The sequence below is a fragment of the Aulonocara sp. 'chitande type north' Nkhata Bay genome, linkage group LG9 (genome assembly GCF_057382095.1).
Source record: "Aulonocara sp. 'chitande type north' Nkhata Bay isolate Kocher_YH1m ecotype deep benthic linkage group LG9, A_spYH_male_GT1.1, whole genome shotgun sequence".
NCBI classification, from domain to species: domain Eukaryota; kingdom Metazoa; phylum Chordata; class Actinopteri; order Cichliformes; family Cichlidae; genus Aulonocara; species Aulonocara sp. 'chitande type north' Nkhata Bay.
In genome coordinates this window covers 11473905-11486963 of record NC_141352.1, presented here as the reverse complement: position 1 = coordinate 11486963, position 13059 = coordinate 11473905, and the positions used below count along the sequence as shown (strand labels likewise).

The 13059-nt window shown below is 44.8% G+C and overlaps 1 protein-coding gene across 5 annotated transcripts; it reads right to left on the bottom strand.

Annotated features, from left to right (window-relative positions):
* Nucleotides 1–1079: 1079 nt before the first annotated feature.
* On the bottom strand, nt 1080–10140 carry LOC147321701 (uncharacterized). 5 transcript variants are annotated; one of them, XM_086305813.1, is made up of 4 exons: nt 10008–10136; nt 3309–3411; nt 1868–3134; nt 1080–1517 (listed from the first exon to the last, which is right to left on the bottom strand). In XM_086305813.1, exons 2-3 carry the CDS (start codon nt 3321–3323, stop codon nt 1869–1871), a joined length of 1281 nt encoding a protein of 426 aa, XP_086161939.1. In that variant the 5' UTR covers nt 3324–3411; nt 10008–10136; the 3' UTR covers nt 1080–1517; nt 1868. The 5 variants fall into 5 exon arrangements, with proteins under 5 accessions (XP_086161939.1, XP_086161940.1, XP_086161938.1 ...); XM_086305814.1 differs by having other exon boundaries at nt 1080–1514; nt 8575–10117; XM_086305812.1 differs by having other exon boundaries at nt 8575–10115.
* Between the last annotated feature and the right edge of the window lie 2919 nt (nt 10141–13059).

Below are 13059 nucleotides of genomic sequence, written 5' to 3'. Positions count from 1 at the left end.
AGTCAATTCAATTTTTATCTATATAGCGCCAAATCACAACAAAAGTTGCCTCAAGGCGCTTTATATTGTACAGTAGATACAGAGAAAAGCCCAACAATCATATGAACCCCTATGAGCAAGCACTTTGGCGACAGTGGGAAGGAAAAACTCCCTTTTAACAGGAAGAACCCTCCGGCAGAACCAGGCTCAGGGAGGGGCGGGGCCATCTGCTGCGACCGGTTGGGGTGAGAGAAGGAAAACAGGATAAAGACAAACCAGACTGTACTGCCATGTTTGTTGTTTACAATTGTGGTTTGTTTAGTTACTCCTCGTGTGTCATAGTGGTCTGATCAGACTTTATATATACCCTTCTGTGTCAGTTCATGTTTAGGTCAGTTATATTTCTTTGTGCAGTCATTTGGTTTGTTAAGTTTGCAGTTCTTTGCCCGAGTTCAGTTTTGTTTCTTTGACCTTTTTTATGAGCTCAACATTAATTACTTTTGTAAATATAATTTTTGGGTTAAATGAATGAAAACCCTGTTTTTCTAATAATTCTTGTGACTCCTGCTTTTTCCAACTCGGCCGATCACACAGCCCTAAATATTTGTTTAATGTCCTGGTCAAATATTACTCCAAGGTGTTACTGGAGGCCAAGGTAATGCAATCCAGAGCAAGTATCTGGTTAGATACCACATTTCTAGGTATTTTAGGGCCACGTATAATCAGCGGCAGAAAGCTAGTTGTCACCCAGGTCTTTATATCAAGCTCTGCTGTGTTCAAGCTATTAATTACTGCGCGCAAGAGAACCACAACACACATCAAACATTAAGTTTCAGTTATGCCAGCTTTAACTTTGGGATGCCTCAGCTTCTCCTTTATCCCCCCCCCCACACACAACTCTCTGCATCAGGAAGGTCCTGGCACTGGTCATCCTGGGAGTTTCGTCCTTCTACGCCCTAACAGTTAGCAGATAACATAGTGAAGCAGCGCCAAGCAGTTTTCACAAGGTCATGCTGACACATAATTTGACTATGACTTTAAACATTGGTAACTTCAGGTGTTGCTCTGATATACAGGAAATGACATCACGGCTCAAACTCTTTGTCAGTAAACCATTTCTTTATTTAACATGTAAAATTTTGGTTTAACTGTTGCAGGATCTCATATCACAAACAAGCTGAAAAAAAAAAACTGCAGAAAACATGGATCGATGCATTCATTAAAAACATAACAGGAAACAGATTTTTGATTCAACTGCTGGAACAAAGCTAACCACTCAACATGAACACTACAGTAGAACAGTTTAGAAAGCTTAAAATGTAACGAGGCACATTTTCATTCATATTGTTTGAAGTCCGTTGAAGTGGTGAAGCCTCTCCCACATTCTTTACAGTAGTTCAGTTTGTCTCCAGTGTGTCTACGTTGATGTATTTTTAGGGTCTTTTGATGACTGAAAGTTTTTCCGCAAAGGTCGCAAAAAAGTCTTTCCCACAGCGATGACAGGGTTGAGAACTGGATCCATCTGTGTCGCTCTGCTTCTAAACAAAGACACAAACACAGTGTAAGTCAGTCCTTCAACATTTTCACCCTGAACGTTGCCTGAAATAAAGAGCATCTCTGCCAAAGTCCAATTACATTTTACTGTTTACATTATCACACTCGGCTCAATTTAAATTGCTATAAAAACGATAAGAGTAAAACCATTAAATTAATACTAGTTTAATGCTACAATAACAATAATACAATTCTCAAACACTATCACTAAAAACCTGTGATTAGAGTCTGAATAATCACTCAGAGGTGTTTTTCCATGCAGTAAAATTGCTAACATGCTAATACAAGTTGTTTCAAACAGTTGGGTTGACAAGATAAAAATATAGATACATACCTCACAGTAACTGCACTTGTAGAGTCTTTCTTGTGTGGATCTTTTGGTGTGCTTTCAGGTCATATGGAGATTTAAAAGTCTTGTCACACAAGTCACATTTATAAGGTCTCTCCTCAGAGTGGGTAAACATGTGGCGTTGTAACTGTGTGCCTGTTAAACATAGTTTACCACACTGATCACAGCTGTACACATCATGTCTGGTGTGAATGCGTAGGTGTGTATTTCGGTTCTGTTTCAGGCTGAAGGTTTTTCCACAAACGTCACAGCTGTATGCTTTAATCCCAGAGTGGGTAACTAGATGACTCTGTAAGCTGCTACTCTGAGTAAAAGCTCTGCCACACTGATCACAGCTGTACGCTTTAACTCCACTGTGGATGAGTTGATGTGATTTTAAGCTTCTAGGCTGAGTAAACGACTTTCCACAGTCTCCACAGCTGAACGGTCTCTCTCCAGTGTGGATGAGTTGGTGTTTTTTAAAGTTTCCAGACTGGGTAAAAGACTTTCCACAGTCTCCACAGCTGAACGGTCTCTCTCCAGTGTGGATGAGTTGGTGGTTTTTTAAGCTTCCAGACTGGGTAAAAGACTTTCCGCACTCATCACAGCTGAACGGTCTCTCTCCAGTGTGGATGAGTAGGTGTTTTTTTAAGTTTCCAGACTCGGTAAAAGACTTTCCACAGTCTCCACAGCTGAACGGTCTCTTTCCAGTGTGGATGAGTTGGTGGTTTTTTAAGCTTCCGGACTGGGTAAAAGACTTCCCGCACTCATCACAGCTGAACGGTCTCTCTCCAGTGTGGATGAGTTGGTGTTTTTTAAAGGTTCCAGACTCGGTAAAAGACTTTCCACAGTCTCCACAGCTGAACGGTCTCTCTCCAGTGTGGATGAGTTGGTGGTTTTTTAAGGTTCCAGACTCGGTAAAAGACTTTCCACAGTCTCCACAGCTGAACGGTCTCTCTCCAGTGTGGATGAGTTGGTGGTTTTTTAAGTTTCCAGACTTGGTAAAAGACTTTCCGCACTCATCACAGCTGAACGGTCTCTCTCCAGTGTGGATGAGTTGGTGTCTTTTTAAGCTTCGAGACCCAGTAAACGACTTTCCACAGTCTCCACAGCTGAACGGTCTCTCTCCAGTGTGGATGACCTGATGCATTTTTAGGGAAGCTTTAACGGTAAAATCCTTCCCACACTCGTCACAACTGTATTTTCTCTCTCCCTTTCTTCTGTGAGGTTTGTCGGCCTCCTGAGAGCGCTGACTTCTTGGTCCACGTTGGTCCTGCAGTGACAGAGAAACAAACAGAGGCAGTGAGTGAAATGCAGTCGTGGAACAAACTGAACTCCCTCCATTAACCCTTTATGGGTGGTCCGAGTGTGCTATAGAGATTATCTATAGCACATTTGGACACACACACACACACACACACACACACACACACACACACACACACACCTGTGTTGAGCTCATTGTTTCCTCTGTAGTGACTCAGCTGAGTCCAGATGGCTGAAAATGTTCCTCTGCTGCTCCGTCAGACTCTTCTCCTCCTGCTGATCAGCTGGGACACAAAACAGATCTTTGTTAGGCTCCACACTGCACTGAAGAGTCAAAGTGTCTCATATGTTCATCTGACAACACAAAGTACAAATTTCACTCTGATTGCTTGTAGAAATCTTGTGAGACGTGTTGTGCTGCAAAGTGAGGAAACTCTCTCACTCACTTATACTTCAGGAGGAACTTTGTGACATTGGCTCTAATATTCTAAGCAGCCCTTTACTATGACAGGGCCAGAAAGTCCTATTTGAAGGTTTGGGAGAAGGACCATGTTAAAGGTGGATTGGGGTTTATACACTTTGTTATGATACAGGTAAGGCTGTAAGAGCCTGAGAAGGTGTCCTGAATGAACCTCTAAAACCAGTTTTCAGCTAACGACTCTGCTTCAGTCTGGAAAACAGCAACTACAAGTTTAAAGACTCCATCAACAATTCACACCCAGCAACAGCCTGAACAGCTCCTCCTGTGGTTTCCACAAACAGGGACAGACCTGTTACTCCCCCACCCCACACTTTCAACTCCTTCAGGCCCCCAGCTCCACCTACATAATGACTGAAACTAGCACCACTGAAGGAACAATGGGCTGGGAGGTCAGTTCCTTGACCATTAATATGCAAATTCTCATGACCATGTGATTGCAGCCATTCCCCAAACTCTTCGTGAAAGGTACTCATGACCATTGATCAATGAGCTATCAGTGAAAAGACTTTTCTACTCCAACTTTCTGCCAGCAAATGCTCAACTTCTCCCAGCGTGCTGAGCCAATGATTAGTTGTTTTTCTTTTGCTAATTAAAAAAAAGAAAACCACTTCCTGTCATGTGTTCATCCAGAGCAGCTGGACAATAAAGTTTATTGTGATCCTGATACTGCAGCAGATCGCTCTCCAAGTTCCAAGTTCAACTTTATTGTCACTTCAACCATATACAGTTTAAAAATACACAGTGAGGCGAAACAACGTTCCTCCAGGAACCAAGGTGCTACAAGACAAGTTAGTGCAAAAAATAATAATAATAATATATAATATATCTAGTAATAATATTGTGCAAAAGAGCATTTACAGGTTGGTGTGTGCGATGGTTTGGTGGTGTAGGTCAGTGTGTTTGCGCTTTGTGTTGGTTAGTCAGTCCAGTCTCAATGTTTTGAGGTATTTGAGTTAAGCTGAGTGATAATGTTAGTGTATGTGTGTGTGTGCGCGTGTTTATCAGTCAGTCCCTTTTTGCTGAGGAGACGGATGGCTTGTGGAAAAAAGCTGTTGCACAGTCTGGATGTGCGTGCCCGAATGCTTCGGTACCTTTTTCCAGATGGCAGGAGTGTAAAGAGTGTGTGAGAGGGGTGTGTCCGATCAGCCACAATGCTGGTGGCTTTGCGAATGCAGCATGTGGTGTAGATGTCCTCAATAGAGGGTAGAGAGACCCTGATGATCTTCTCTGCTGTTCCCACTATCCGCTGTAGGGTCTTGCGGTCTGATATGGCACAGCTCCCAAACCAGACAGTGATGCAGCCGCTCAGGATGCTCTCAATAGTTCCTCTATAGAAGGTGGTCAGGATCGGTGGTGGAAGCCGGGCCTTTCTCAGTCTTCTCAGAAAGAAGAGACGCTGTTGGGCTTTCTTGTGCAGGGAGCTGGTGTTGAGGGACCAGCCGAGGTCCTTCTCCAGGTGTACACCCAGGAATTTGGTGCTGTCAACGATCTCCACAGAGGAGCCGTTGATGCTCAGCGGTGAGTGGTCGCCTCGTGTCCTCCTAAAGTCAACAACCATCTCTTTTGTCTTGTCAACATTCAGAGACAGGTTGTTGTCCTTACACCAGTCCGTTAGTCTCTGCACTTCCTCTCTGTACGCTGACTCGTCGTTCTTGCTAATGAGACCCACCACGGTCGTGTCATCAGCGAATTTAATGATGTGATTTGAACTGTGTGTTGCTACACAGTCATGAGTCAGCAGTGTGAACAGCAGAGGACTGAGCACACAGCCTTGTGGGGCCCCAGTGCTCAGTGTGGTGGTGCTGGAGGTGCAGTTCCCGATCCGTACTGACTGAGGCCTTCCGGTCAGAAAGTCCAGGATCCAGTTGCAGAGGGAGGTGTTCAGGCCTAACACTTAGACCCCCGGAGAGCAGTCATTTTGGTTTTCTACCTTAGACCCCTGCGGAGTCATCATTTTGCGTTTCTACCTTTAAAAGCCGGAGAGCAGTCAGTCAAATGCTGGAGTCATTCATATGTATATTAGGTCGTTACCTAGGAATTCTGGAGGGAGGGGAGTGGGGGTGAGTGATTGAGGGGGTGGGGGAGTGGAGTGTTGCATGATGTCTTGGAAGCGGTTTCGTGCCATAGTTCCAATTATCTGTGGGTTTCCCAGGTTTGCTGACCAGCAGTCATTTACCGATGGAACCCTGTAAACCCCCCGCAAGATGACAATTGCAATAAATGCCATTAGTTCAGGGAGGTCCATGAACCAATGAACATGCTCCATGCACCACTCAGCAGGCCATTTGTAAATATGTGTACAAATGGTTGGTTTTTTGTACTGTTTTTATCAATAAATGTCAGCAACAAAGGACATACAAAGGACATGTGTTGATTTCTCCCTAAGATGGCAAACTGAAACACTCCACTCCCCCACCCCCTCAATCACTCACCCCCACTCCCCTCCCTCCAGAATTCCTAGGTAACGACCTAATATACATATGAATGACTAGCCAATTTAGCTTCCACTTCCACCATTTGACTGCTCTCGGGTTTTATAGGTAGAAAGGTAGAAGCCTGGGGATGCTAGTGGCTCAGGCTCAGCTTTCCGATCAGTTGTTGGGGGATGATCGTGTTAAATGCTGAGCTGAAATCTATGTACAGCATTCGGACGTGTGAGTCCTTCTTGTCCAAGTGTGTCAGGGCAAGATGGAGTGCAGTGGAGATGGCGTCGTCCGTTGAGCGGTTATGGCGGTATGCAAATTGCATTGGGTCCAGTGAGGGGGGCAGCAGGGTCTTGATGTGTCTCATGACGAGCCGTTCGAAGCACTTCATGATGGTGGGTGTAAGTGCGATAGGGCGGTAGTCATTGAGACAGGACACAGAAGACTTCTTGGGCACGGGGACGATGGTGGTGGCCTTGAAGCACGTGGGGACAACGGCACTGCTCAGAGAGATGTTGAAGATGTCGGTGAGAACATTTGCCAGCTGATCAGCACATTCTGAGCACTCTGCCTGGGATGTTGTCTGGTCCAGCAGCTTTACGTGGATTGACTCTGCGTAGAGTTTTCCTCACCTCAGCTGTAGTGAGACACAGGACCTGGTCGTTCGGAGGAGGGGTGGTCTTCCTCGCCGCCACGTCGTTCTGCCTGTCGAACCGAGCATAGAAGTTGTTAAGCACATCTGGGAGGGAGCCGTCACTGTCACAGGCAGGTGGTGTCGTCCTGTAGTTAGCGATGGCTTGTAAGCCCTGCCACATGCGTCGTGTGTCGCCGCTGTCCTTAAAGTGGTTGTGGATTCTCTGGGCGTGTGCGCGCTTCGCCTCTCTGATGGCCCGAGAAAGTTCAGCCCTCGCTCTTCTAAGCGCCACCTTATCTCCCTCTTTGAAGGCAGAGTCTCGGGTCCTTAGAAGTGCACGCACTTCCGCAGTAATCCACGGTTTCTGGTTGGGTCGTGAGATGATGATCTTGGAGACAGTGACGTCATCGGTGCACTTGCTGATATAGCTGGACACTGATGATGTGTACTCCTCCAAGTCAGTGAAGTCGCCGTAAGTTGCAGCCTCTCTAAACATGTTCCAGTCAGTGCTCTCAAAACATTCCTGAAGAGCAGAGATGGCTCCTGCTGGCCAGGTTTTCACCTGCTTCAGAACCGGTTTTGATCGCCTGACGAGTGGTCTGTATGCTGGAATTAGCATAACAGAGATGTGGTCTGAGTAGCCGAGGTGGGGGCGGGGCTCTGCCCGATATGCGCCGGGGATGTTTGTGTAAACAAGATCCAGCGTGTTTTCTCCCCTCGTTGCAAAGTCCACATACTGATGGAATCTAGGAAGCACTGACTTGAGATTTGCATGGTTGAAGTCCCCAGCAACAATAAACAGTCCATCCGGGTGTGTATTTTGCAGTTCACTGATCTTTGTATACAATTCCCATAGCGCTTCCTTAGCATTAGCGCTAGGTGGAATGTACACTCCGATAATGAAAACAGTGGTGAATTCCCGTGGTAAGTAAAAAGGTCTGCATCTAACAGTCACAAACTCCACCAGCGATGAGCAATAACTAGAGACTAGCACAGAGTTCTTGCACCATTTCTCGTTGATGTAAACACACAAGCCGCCACCGCGAGTCTTACCGCACAGAGCTGCATTTCTGTCGGCGCGAAACGAGGCCAGCCCGTTTAGCTGAATAGCGGCGTCCGGTACTCTTTCGCTGAGCCATGTTTCCGTGAAAACAAAGACACAGCAGTCTCTAATCTCACGCTGTGTGGCCTGCTGGAGTCGGATGTAATCCAGTTTGTTATCCAGGGAGCAGACGTTGGATAAGATGATGGACGGTAGAGCCGGCCGGCTAGGGTTTGTTTTTAGCCTAGCACAGACTCCCGCCCACTTGCCGCGCTTCCGCTTCCTCGCGCAACGCTTCCGATGTCTCCACCTCCGTCCGCCGGCATCAGGCAACGCCGAGGCTTCGAGGCCTGGTTCGCGGAGCAAGCCGAGTTCACGCAGCGTTTCCCGCAGCCCCTCCTGGATGTCGTCAACTAGGTTATTTAGGTTGAAAAGTGTCTGGCTGTTGTATGCACGAACACCGACACCAGTTGCGACGTTATCCATACATAGTGCAAAATAAGCACGCTACACACAAAAACGTAAACAATAAACAATGCAGCACCAGTTTTGGCTCCGGAGTGGCCGCTGCGTGCTACTGCCGCGCCGCCATTTCCTGTTATCACTTCAAATAGAAATGAGGCTGTAGAGGTTTGGTGCAGGCAGAAAAACAGCTGCAGGGACAATGAAAAGACTTTTCTGCTCCAACTTCTCCCAGCATGCTGAGCTAATGATTAGTTGGTGTTTTTCTCCAAACACTCTCTCACTCTTCTCTCAACGTGTTCACAATAAACTGTGAACAGACACCGAGGAGAGCAGCAGAAGACCTCATTCAGGAGCTAAACTCAACATGAACTGAACTCACAGTAAAGTTAGCTCGGTGCTTACCTTTAGATGAGCCCACAAACCGAGAGAAACTCCGCGATGAAGCTGCAACTCTTTCCAAACACAGGAAACAGATCAGGGAGCAGAGACCCACGTGGTTCACGCTGATCTCGGCTACGATCCAGGAGACAAGGGTGGGCAGATCGATGCAGATATCGATCCAAACGGTGGTAGTGGTTTATGATCGATGCTTTAGTTCGTCCCTCTCCTCTAAATTTAGAACTTTACTCCCTTTGGATGAAAAAGCAGCTCTGTCTGTGAAAACACCGCTTCTTATGCGGCAGACTCACTTTGCTCCGCCCCCTTCTTTTTGCCCTGCTGGGATTTGTTACTGTGCGGTCACGTGACTCAGATGCGCTTGGAAGACGCATTTGGGGTGCAGAGAGAGAGGGAGAGAGAGAGAGAGAGAGGAGCACCATGTGGAGATATTTTACGGTTGTAAATGAAAATGCAGGAGAACAGATGGAAGGCATGTCAGCACCTAAAGCCACAGGAGACCACAACAAGATGTAGAGTTCAGCTTAGTTTTTTCACATCTCAGTTAAATGCTTTGACTGAATTCTCACTGCACAGTCTGTAGTGGAGATATCAAAGATAGGCACGGCTGTGGCACTGATTCAGTCTTTGAGCACTACGGTCACCCCGGTGTGTCGGCCAGAACACCACTTAAGGCCAAATTGCCCAGAGCACGAAAGAAGGAGAGAGCTTAAGGTTCCGTTTGAGGCACTTTATTGTCACCGCTTAATTTCTGGGGCTGTAACACAGCGGGTGTACATAAGTGTGTGTCTGGGTGTGTGTGTGTGTGGTTTCCTACAAAGGAAATAAACAAGGGAAATAACAATAAATAAAGAGAATGGAAAAGTCAAATACTCAAATATAAACATAATACAACATAGTTAACATAATCAAATATAAAGATCAGAAAAATATAATACACTTCAAACTGCTCACACTATGCAACTAAATAGCATTAGTGCGAGGTTAAGCAACCGTCAGTACATGTGAACTACTTCCGGTAGTTATACAAAATAAAAGCGTCCCCCATTATATTCCGCTATAATGCTCTTATTGTGAAGGGCAAGCGGGACGCCATACTTCCGGTTATACTACGTTTGCTATTTTATTAATCCACGTACCTAATTGTTCGCTACAAACTCCGCTACTTCAAAGTAAACAATCACAAGCATCACATACAACATATAGAGAAGGTCTGATAACACAGGAATGACATTATGGACATACGAGCGACCGTACATGCGTCAACAAGCTAAACCGGGGCCAAGCTAACAACATAAGTTAGCATATGAAATGAGGGTGAACTCACGCGTTGCATGCGTGGCCTACCGCTCCAACTATGGACTACATTAGCTCCTAAATGGTAACATACTACAGTACTGACACAACAAAGGCAAAATACGACACAGGTCACTACTTACTTGTCATTTACGCACACCTAACATGCCCCAGGAATCAGTGCACCCCCTCCGGACCAACACTGCTCAGCCGCCATTAAACTGCCCACCTTACTAACCGGATGATGTCACTAGAAGGTGGGCTGGCCCAAACTGACAGAAGATGGAACATTACATGAACTTATATAAACTTATAAACACCAGTAAAACTATTATATGAACTTTGGGGCCTTTTATACACAGTCTGTCAAGTAAAATATTCACAGTCTTGGAGTAATATTCGACTCTTCTTTGGGCCTTGACTCTCATGTAAAATATTTTTCTCGTTCCTGTTTCTATCATTTAAGAAACATCTCTAAACTGCGACATGTGGTTTCCTCAGCTGAACTGGAAAAACTCATTCATGCATTTGTGTCATCACACTTAGATTACTGTAATTCCCTGTTTACTAGCTTGGATAAATCATCTCTCTGTCGCCTCCAGGCAATACAAAACGAAGCAGCCAGACAACTAACTCGCTCTACCAAGCGTGTTCACATCACTCCCATCTTATATTCTTTACATTGGCTCCCAATACAGTTTAGAATTTGCTTTAAAATTCTTGTTTTAACATACAGAGCACTAAATGGCCAGGCCCCAGATTATTTATCCAAGCTTCTTATAAAATACACTGCTGCTTGTCATCTCCGCTCACAGACTCAGAGTCTGTTAGTTGTTCCCCGTACACGACTGAAGACAAAAGGGGACAGCCTTTCAGTCAGTTGCACCAAGCCTGTAGAACAGTTTACCACATCAATTACGTTTGCTTGACTCTGTGGATTCTTTTAAAAAACAGTTAAAATCTTTTCTGTTCAAACAAGCCTTTTGTTGATCTACATATTTTATTTTATTTTTTTTACATTATTTACATTTGATCTTTTACATTGTATATAATGTCTATTGTTTTTATTGTTTATTTTAATATTTGTGTACAGAGGGGAAAAAAAGTTACCGGGCCACCGAGGAAATGCCCGATGGCCAGTCCAGCATTGGTTGTGCCAACACTTAACCCTTCACGTGCAAACTGTGGCACGCGTGCCTAGGGTTGCTGACCCCTGATGTAGATGCTAAAAATGACAGCCTCAACATGATCAAACTATCTCTAATAATCCTCTATGTACCACAGGCCTTCAAGGTGGCTGTAGTTAAACCTTTACTCAAAAAGCCATCTGTAGATCCAGCAGTCTTAGCTAATTATAGGCCAATCTCCAACCTTCCTTTCATATCAAAAATCTTTGAAAGAGTAGTTGTCAAACAGCTAACAGATCATCTGCAGAGGAATGGCTTATTTTAAGAGTTTCAGTCAGGTTTCAACAGCTTTAGTGAAGGCTACAAATGATCTTCTTATGGCCTCTGACAGTGGACTCATCTCTGTGCTTGTCCTGCTAGACCTCAGTGCAGCATTCGATACTATTGACCATAATATCCTATTAGAGCGATTAGAACATGCTGTAGGTATTACAGGTACTGCACTGCAGTGGTTTCTATCATATCTATCTAATAGACTCCAGTTTGTGCATGTAAATGGAGAGTCCTCTTCACACACTGAGGTCAATTATGGAGTTCCACAGGGTTCAGTGCTAGGACCAATTCTGTTTACATTATACATGCTTCCCTTAGGCAGTATCATTAGAAGACATAGCATACATTTTCACTGCTATGCAGATGACACCCAGCTCTATCTGTCCATGAAGCCAGATAACACACACCAATTAGTTAAACTGCAGGAATGTCTTAAAGACATAAAGACCTGGATGGCCGCTAACTTTCTGCTTCTTAATTCAGATAAAACTGAGCTTATTGTACTCCGCCCTGAAAATCTTAGAAATATGGTATCTAACCAGATTCTTACTCTGGATGGCATTACCTTGGCCTCCAGTAACGCTGTGAGGAACCTTGGAGTCATTTTTGACCAGGATATGTCTTTCAACACACTTATTAAACAAATATGTAAGACTGCTTTCTTCCATTTGCGCAACATCTCTAAAGTTAGAAATATCCTGTCTCAGAGTGACGCTGAAAAACTAGTTCATGCATTTATTACTTCCAGGCTGGACGACTGTAATTCATTATTATCAGGATGTCCAAAAAACTCGCTGAAAAGCCTTCAGCTAATCCAAAACGCTGCAGCAAGAGTCCTGACAGGGACTAGAAAGAGAGAGCATATTTCTCCTGTTTTGGCTTCCCTTCATTAGCTTCCTGTTAAATCCAGAATTGAATTCAAAATCCTGCTCCTCACATACAAGGTCTCAAATAATCAGGCCCCATCTTATCTTAATGACCTTGTAGTACCATATCACCCTATTAGAGCACTTCGCTCTCGTTTTGCAGGCCTACTTGTTGTTCCTAGAGTATTTAAAAGTAGAATGGGAGGCAGAGCCTTCAGTTTTCAGGCCCCTCTTCTGTGGAACCAGCTTCCAGTTTGGATTCGGGAGACAGACACTATCTCTACTTTTAAGATTAGGCTTAAAACTTTCCTTTTTGCTAAAGCATATGGTTAGGGCTGGACCAGGTGACCCTGAATCCTCCCTTAGTTATGCTGCAATAGACGTAGGCTGCCGGGGGTTTCCCATGATGCATTGAGTATTTCTTCCTCAGTCATCTTTCTCACTCACTATGTGTTAACAGACCTCTTTGCATTGAATCATATCTGCTATTAACCTCTGTCTCTCTTCCACAGCATGTCTTTATCCTGTCTTCCTTCTCTCACCCCAACCGGTCACAGCAGATGGCCCCGCCCCTCCCTGAGCCTGGTTCTGCCGGAAGTTTCTTCCTGTTAAAAGGGAGTTTTTCCTTCCCGCTGTTGCCAAAGTGCTGCTCATAGGGGGTCATATGATTGTTGAAGCACCTTGAGGCGACCTTTGTTGTGATTTGGCGCTATATAAATAAAATTGAATTGAACTGAACTATATGCCTTTTTGAGCATTGCTATCTGTCAGGGAATTTCTTTTTTTTTTTTTTCCTGTCCCATTTGGTTCTTTAGTCGTCAGAATTGTTGTCTGAAGACCTACAAGGATACCCAATGGATTTATTTTGC